The sequence below is a fragment of the Thamnophis elegans genome, chromosome 7, assembly GCF_009769535.1.
Source record: "Thamnophis elegans isolate rThaEle1 chromosome 7, rThaEle1.pri, whole genome shotgun sequence".
In the NCBI taxonomy this organism is placed as follows: Eukaryota; Metazoa; Chordata; class Lepidosauria; order Squamata; family Colubridae; genus Thamnophis; species Thamnophis elegans.
Window position 1 is genome coordinate 46,974,336 of NC_045547.1, and position 8,356 is coordinate 46,982,691.

Here is an 8,356-nt window from a genome sequence, read left to right on the forward strand (position 1 = left end):
GTGCTCCCACTGAAAATGATCTAAATGTAAAAGTGCTGTACATTACTTATATGTACAAAACCATATAAATATGACAATGTTGTGGTGACAAAATACCCCCTTTTAAAAACCATTTCTGTTTTAATCCACTGTTTCAAAGCACCTCAGTAGTCCATCTATTTATCAGATGTCTTAGTTGCAGCCTCCAAACAATCATTAGGTTGATATCATTTTTAAAAAATATCAGGATTTTTTTAAAATGGCAAATTTGTGTGGGAAGTTTTGTAAATCAGGTTTTTTTCCTGCATTTTAACCATGTCACAGACAGCTGCTTTGAAAGAATCAGTCAAAACAGGTCAGAATGCAGTAAAAATGAAGGATGGGTGGCTTCCATCTGACAATTCATCAGAAACGTAGATATAAACAGGAGAGTTACACAAAACCGTACCACGAAAGCCTTCTAGTGACGCTATGAGGGGTATGTTCCCTTCCCCAAAACTCCTTTGCACGACTTCCCTTTTCAAAGCACCAAGGCAAAACCTTCCTTTGAACCCGCGACCTGATCCCAGATGCGGGAAACCTTTCACGTGTCATACACCTTTCCTGATTCCGGCAGGTCAAGAGGCGGTCCTCTTCAAACGAGGGCAAAACGCCTCAGCCTCGGGCCTCCGTTGACACCACCTCCACAGCCCCGCCCGAGGTCTGGGGGCTCTTGCCCTGACGCATCTGGAGGACACCCCTCGAAGCAAGACCGGTTCAGCCAGCGGCCTGACCTCCTCCCAGCTCAGTCCGGGATTTCCGTCCCAACCATCATAATGAAATTTACTCTGCTCTCAAGGCAACATTAGTGTCGCCGCGACTCAAAAGGTTTCCTTCCTCTCCCTCCTTACCTTTCCTCCTGCCGGAGCTGCCATCTTGGCTACTAATGTTTATGATGACGTTGCTTCACGTGTTCCCAGCCGCTTCACAACAACCCCCACCCAACCGAATCTCACCGGTCTCGAGGGATCAACGCATGCGCACGGAGAATAGGAGGATTAAGAGTTTGCGCAGTAAGCAGCGGCAGAACCCAACGAGGGTAGTGAAGGACGGGGTTTGTTTTTAGACTGCCGCTGCAAACTTGTTGCAAGTTTGGAGCGTTCATGTGAGCGTTGTTTCTAGTACTCTGTCTGTTTACGTATTGGGGTAGAATGATGAGCGTGACTTTGGCGGAATGATCATTTATACCAGTATTTCTCAACTTTAGCCACTTTAAAAGATGTGGCCAATGCCATATCTTGTTGAAAAATGAAGGAATAACATCTTTGTTTGAATGTATGATGTACAAGGACAATAATGAACATAAGCGTACTCGATACTTGATTGGTGGGATTATACATAATTGAAAACAGTGATATACAAATATAAATGGTTGGTAAATCTCTTTCATATCGGGATCTGTGATTATATAAAGGTATATTGTTATTAAACAGACAAGAGTGTAAGGAAATTAGGTTTATTGAAAAAAAATGAATTGTAATTGAATATACATTGTACAATGAAAGTGAGATATTTAGTTATATTAGGTGAAAAATCTGTGGTTGTAAATGTAATTGAGAATATGGATGCAAAAACACTTGTAACCAAACGACATGCTGTATGTAATGGATGAGATCATTTTTTTAATATTGTTTTTTTTTATGTTTAAAAATAAAAAAAACAGATTGCAAAAAAAAAAGATGTGGCCAATGCTTGGCTGGGGACTTCTGGGAGTTGAAGTCCACATCTCTTAAAGTGACTACGGCTGAAAGACATTGATAGAACTATAGTCAGAAGCAGCAGCATTATATCTTGTAGGTGTAGTTTTTGCACAGCTCCCAGGAATACTACTATGATATTTCTAAGGCAACAGCTAAAGTTGATAGAAATCTTGTTGTTGGAAGAAATGTCCTTCTGGGTTCAGTTCCAAGTGGAGAAAAAGACACTGGAAACATGGAGGCTGCTTGGAAAGATGTTTTAATGGTGGACAGGATCACGTAGCCTGAGCAGAAAAGGGCAGAGATGCTGAAAGTCCCTGGTTTTATGCCCTCTCTGGGCTTTGAACTTTAGTTTGTATTCTGATTGGTTGTCAGACTCCCATGGGGCCATGTAGGGGCAACACCGTAGGCTGTCTCCCAGGTTTGCTTGACTTGCTGACTGATGATGTAATCTTCCCAGCAATGTTCCCTCTAATTTTTTTTCAGTGTGAGCTGAAAAGTATAGTGTATGAGCGGCATATTTTCATGCGTGAGCACCTGAATTGTTTTCACAGATGTCACCTAAGACAACAACAAAATCAGTATTATTTGAAACTCAAAGTTATGTTTATTCAAGGTACCCGCTTAATTAAAAGTGTTATATAATATCAGTATCACTTAACAACGCTCCTGCTTAGCAACCAAAATGTTGGCTCAGAAAGTCTGGCATTTGAAGCACGCAAGTCTTAAAACTGTTGTTACAAGATCCTTGCACCCCTAACCCTTTAGGAAAAAAAATCCCAGGGGTCTTCAAACCTGACAGCTTTAAGACTTGTGGACTTCAACTCCCAAAATTCCTCTTCCAGTCATGTTGCGAAGTCATCTGCGTGGATCTGCTCCATCTTCGGTTTTTTTCACAGGGGGCACAGCTGCCGCTGAAGATGCCGACGAGCCCCCGCCGCCACTAGAATAACTGCTGCTGCCTCCTCCTCCAAAAGCACCACCACATTTGCTGCCAAGCGCTGCAGCTGAGGTGAAGCCGCCAAAGCTCCCACTGGCGCCCCCGCCCATGGCAGCAGCGGCGGTGCCTCCCCCTCCACTCAGAGCACCTCAGCTGGGCTCCGGGTTACCCCTGCCGCCGCCTCCACCTCCGCCAACTTCCTACTAGCTCCCGCGGCCTCATGGCTCCGCAAAAGCACGGCAGAGGAGGAAGGGGGAGGGATAACCCAGGGGCCAGCTCAGGTGCTCTGCGTGGAGGGAGAGGCACCACTTCCACGGGCGGGGGTGCTGACGGGAGCTTTGGCGGCTTCACCTCAGCCGCAGCGTCAGGCGGCAAATTCGGCAGTGCTGTTGGAGGAGGAGGAGGCGGCAGCAGATATTCTGGTGGCGGCAGGGGCTTTGGGGGTTCATTTCAGCCGCAGAGCCAGGCGCATGCGGCTAGGATTGGCCGCCCACAAAGGACCTCCCTGGGCTTGCTTTGCTGAATACGGGGCGACTGATGCTAGTTTGAGCGGCCGCGGCCGGCGCAAACTACCGTCAGTGGCTCCGTGCTCATCAAAACAAGTCTGGGGAGGTAATTTGCGGGCGGCCAGTTCTAGCCACTTGCAAAGGACTTCCCCGCGTTTGCTTTGCTGAACACAGGGCGATTGACGGTAATGAGCGGCGCAGCCGGTGCGTAGGAGGTCCTAGGAGACCAGCTGTGCCGCGTAAGCTACTGCCACCGTCCCCACGCCCATGCTAACCCTAGATTTTCTGAGGCCCCTGCGCGGCAGTTAGAAACTGCTGCGCGGGTTTTTCTTGCCATGTGTGCGGCCATGCAGCCGTGCACCTTAGAAGGAACAGTGCTTCCCAGGTGAGATAGGTAAAGGGCTAATACTATCATGTCCTGAGGCCCATGCCTGTGGGAAGGGAACTTCACCAAGACAGTGTTGTATTAGGAAAACAAGTACAGCCCATAACCAAACTAGAAGTCACTAGAATAACAAAGCCAGCATACATTCTAAAAGAAACCTGAGAATAATTACCAGGATATCAGGACAATTAGAAATAGCTGCAGAGTAGAAAGTAATACAAAAGACCTAGGAAGTGCAGGAAGAAGTTCCCCTTAAGAAAAGGAAAGGATCAGAGTGGCAACAAAGACTGATTAGCTCAGGGCAAAAAAATGTAAAAATAGGAAATACAGTAGAAGACACTTGGGCTCATCCCAGCTCCATGGGAAGTACTTTAGGGCAGAGGAATAACAAAATGCAAGACAGGATTAGAACCATTAGCAAAGGCACACACAAAAAGTGATAAAACAATAGTACAAAGAAAACAAAAGGACTTCAAAGAGGAAAATGGTATAAAAAATGTACACTTACTGTATGTCGGGGTCAGCTCACCCAGGAACGCTGATCTACATCACTGTCGGTCTTGCTTTCCTGAAATAATAAAGACAACTTGCTTTCAAACGCAGCTTACTTCGATCCTAAATTCATTCACTCAGCCGGTGACGCTCTCCCAGCCGGGAAATCCGAACCCACGGAGGAAACCTTTTTCCGTTTAATATGCCTTAATCCAATCACCCTGGAGCTGAAGGGAGTAGATCTTTGTTATGTAGAATGGACTAGCTCAGGCCTTAATGGCTCATTCACAATGGGTGGGGGGACAGTCGAGTTTCTGCCTCTTGAATTTCTACATCTCTTTTTAGGGGAAATATTCTGCCTTTTTAATATTTCCCAAAACATTCTCTAGGAGACGGGTGGGTTTTAACTTACAACATTGTTTTTCAAGAGGGCTATATCTTAATATTCCTCCTCCTATATTTTTTTCAGTCAGCAAATCACTTTGATTTTTCTACCTTTACATTGGTTAGTTACTCGTTTCCAAACTTTTGTCCACTATTAAATGCACAAACAGAATGGGACAAATTTACCTTCATTATGTGAACACCCATTCAGAGTAGAGTGCCACAGCTACATTCCAGAAAACACCTAGCATGATCCCATGTTTACATGTGTATTCTTCTTAAATCATTTAATCTTACTTTTCATTGGTATATTTTAGTAGCCTTTTTCATAATAGGTTTTTTTGTTAAATATCAGGAAATACAGGCATCAGTCTCTTTCATAGTTGCAAAATCATAAACAAACAAATCATGATGAGTTATATTCAGATTTTGTTCTCCAGAAGCTGGCTTGGGGATTCTTGATAATGCTTAAATAAATTGCATGCAATGGTGGCAGAAAAATAGTGGCAACTTTACCGCCAGCATAAAACTGGTTAAAAAGGTGCCTGATATTAAAGCATACAATTGTGTAGGAGAAAAAGATACTTGTTTCAAGTGAAAGGTCACTTTTATTATATATGCATTTATATTCATAAAGATGAGCTTGAGCTCTTAGCGCAAGAGGAAATATGATTTAAAAATATAACAGATCTGAGCACATCTCCCTTATTTGGAATACAGCAGTTGAAAAATATTCAAAAGGAACACAAGCATAGCAGCCTGTAAGACTCTGGTGTTGTCAACATCATGCATGGGTCACCTTTTTCCCATATCTGACAATATAATAAAAAGGGAAGAGTTGCCATGTATGCTAACAATATCAATTCTTCTTCAGAATTCCAAATGACAGAATTTGCAATATTGTACAGAGCATGTGATTTGAAATATTTTGAGGAATAAATAGAAAGTCTAATTGTCAATGTCTATTATTGCCTCCCCATCCAAGAAATGTTGTAAGTCATACCTTTTAAAGGCAAATTGCAGATGCAGTGGTGTTTAAAATTTGTGAACCCATTTGAATGTTCACTATTTTTGCATAAATGATCTAAAAGGTTATCTGTTCTCTACATGTCTTAAACTTAGATAAGAAGATACAATTAAATAAGTCAAAAAGATAATATTTGCCCATGTATTTATTGAAGATGATCCAAATCCACTTTTGTGTGTGGCAAAAGTATGTTGACCTTTCAGTTCCTGATATGCCCCTTTTGGGCAGCAATAAGTACAACTAAATGTTTCCAATAACTGTTGATTAGACTTACTAATCAATTTGGAAGAATTTTGGCTCATTCCTCCTTACAAAACAGCTTCAACTCAGCAATATTAGTGGGCTTCTTTGCATGAACTGCCCACTTCAGATGCTTCCATAATATTTCTGTTGATTAAGGTTACGACTTAGACCTGGCCATTCCAAAAAATTATGTTTCTCCTGCTTTAAACATTCTTGGTTGTTACGACTTATGTGTTTTTGGGTGTTTTGCCACATAACCCACATTCTCTTGAGCTTCAGTTCATGGACATCATCCTGATGTTCCTGTAAAATTTGCTGGTACAATTCAGAATTTGCTGTTCATAAATGATAGCAAATCATCCTGGTTCAGGGACAGCAAAACTGACCCAAACCATGATACAACCACCAAAGTTTTTCATTCAAGTAAAAGAATCTCTTTTGGTGTGATCCATCCATAGAATATTCTTCCAATAGCCTAGGCTTATCCATGTGCTCTTTTACAAGCTAAAAATGAGCAGCTTGATGATGAGCAGTACTTCGTTGTTGTTGTTTTCTTTGGAGAGTATTGGCTTTGTCCTTGCAACCCTGCAATGTACAACATTGTCTATGGAGATTCTAAGTCGTCCAGGTCGCGGTTGTCTCAAAGGTGCTTTTTTTTCAAGAAGCAACCCGACTTTCTGGGGTTTTTTTGAAGATGTTTTGCTTCTCCTCCAAAACCTGAAGAAGCTTCGTGGATGAGAAGCTTCTTCATCTTCAAAGAAAAACCAGAAAGTCCAGTTGCCACCTTTGGGACAATACACATCTTTTCAGTGTTCTGATGGCAGTCTCTGAACACTGATACCAATGCATAAGCAGGGTTTTTGTGTGTTTTTTTGGTAACCTCCCAGAGTATTACATGTCTTGCTCTTGGTTTGATCTTGATAGGCCAACCACTCTTGGCAGGATAACAGTGGTACAGAGTTGCCTCCATTTGTCCAAAGTCTGCTTGTCAGTGGACTGTTAGAGAGCCGGGTGAGCAGGTGGATGGGTAGAGTGGCAGTGGCGAGGGGCTTCCCATTTTCACTGCTGCCAACCCTGCTGCCATGCCAAGTTCTGAGCAGAAGAGACCAGAAATAGCAGAGGCAGTGGGTGGCAGGGAGGTGGCAGTGGTGAGAAGTACCCATTTTCACACACCCCAATGCTGCCACTGCAGCTGAACCAAACTCTGGGCCAAAGAGGTTGGGGGCTTGGCAATGGTGACTTTTTAATGGTGAGTTGGTCAAGCCGAGCTGGTACAGCAAGTTAGTCTAGGTTGCCATGATGGCGGAAAGCCCCTGGCTACCATACTGAGATCTGCCACCTGCCCACTCACCCACTTGGCTCTACCTCCAGCCAAGTGGTGGGTTCCAGATCACATTGCAACCAGTACATTGTGACAGGGCCGGGTGTCCACCACATGCATGCGTGCTGTGCATGCATGCGCACCCACTGCCCATGATGTTCCAGCTGCTCGGCGGAGCATCACACAGGAGCCGTACACTGCATGCATGTGTGCTAATGGCCTGGTTGGGTCAAATATAGCTCAGGAACACAGGCAGGCGGGTGGGCCCTCTGAAGCACCGAAGCTCCCAGCAAGCACCTGTACACCTGTACCGGGGCATACCGCCCACAACCCACCACTACTCCAGCCATCTGTGGCAAGTTGTCCCATGGACAATTTGAGTTGACCAAGTGGAGTTGTCCTGTCGCAACTTGGCAATGGTGACTTGTTAATGGTGAGTTGGCCAAGCCAAGCTGGCCGCAACGTTAGTCTAGGTGGCATGCAGAGTCCTCTGTGAGCATGCACGCCATCACCAGCTGCTCTTCTGGTTTCCAGCATGCACATGCGCACCAGCCAGTTGGTGTTCAGGTTTCTAGCGCTCTGACACACATGTGTGTTCCAGTTTGGGCACTCAGTGCCAAAAAAGTTCACCATCACTGATGTAGAGCTTATATTGATGCATGAAGTAGCTAAACTGATGTGGAACTTAAATTAGGATGAAGTGGTGGGAGGGAAAAATAGGTTACGCAGATGAAATTTACATGTGAAACATATCAAGTAATAGTAGTATGTCAAATACTCCTGTTTGTTTGTTCAGATTGTAGATGGTTGAAATCTGATGTTCAAGAGTCCCAATTGTGCTGCTAATTTTTCTGAAGCAGACTTATACATCCATAGAATAGTTTAATGGGGAACCTTTTTGAATATAGATCAAATCTATGGATGGTGGGGTGGTCGTTATTGAGATTTTGATGGAACTTTGAGATATACTTTTCTGTGGATTCAGATGATGAAAATGTTAATAAATCTAAAATAATGAAGGGTTTAGGCTAGATCATGAAAAACTATACCTCTTAATACTTTTTAAGCCTGAGAAAAAAATGAAACCACTCTGATCTTTGACCCTATAGGCCAACAATCTTCATTCTACAATGAATTCACAAAGCATCTATTTACAGTTATATGAGACACTGCATAATTTTATTGACTAATTTTGAATTTTAATTTTATCATTAAATCAAAATGTGAATTTTTAGCTTTTCTGATATGAATTAAGTTACTGTACTTAGGAAGTGCATAAATAAAAACATATAAGTTCACTGAAAGAATATTACAGCATCTGAATTGACAGAACATGCTATATA

At 43.2% G+C, this 8,356-nt stretch overlaps 1 protein-coding gene across 2 annotated transcripts in view; it reads right to left on the reverse strand.

Annotated features, from left to right (window-relative positions):
• The window catches only part of TBC1D15 (TBC1 domain family member 15), a 40,596-nt gene extending 39,620 nt beyond the window's left edge, over positions 1-976 (reverse strand). For both annotated transcript variants that reach the window (XM_032220872.1, XM_032220871.1), the window contains exon 1: positions 870-976. In XM_032220872.1, coding sequence (XP_032076763.1) covers positions 870-893 — 24 coding nt within the window. In that variant the 5' untranslated portion in view covers positions 894-976. The remainder of the gene's footprint in view (positions 1-869) is intronic.
• Between the last annotated feature and the right edge of the window lie 7,380 nt (positions 977-8,356).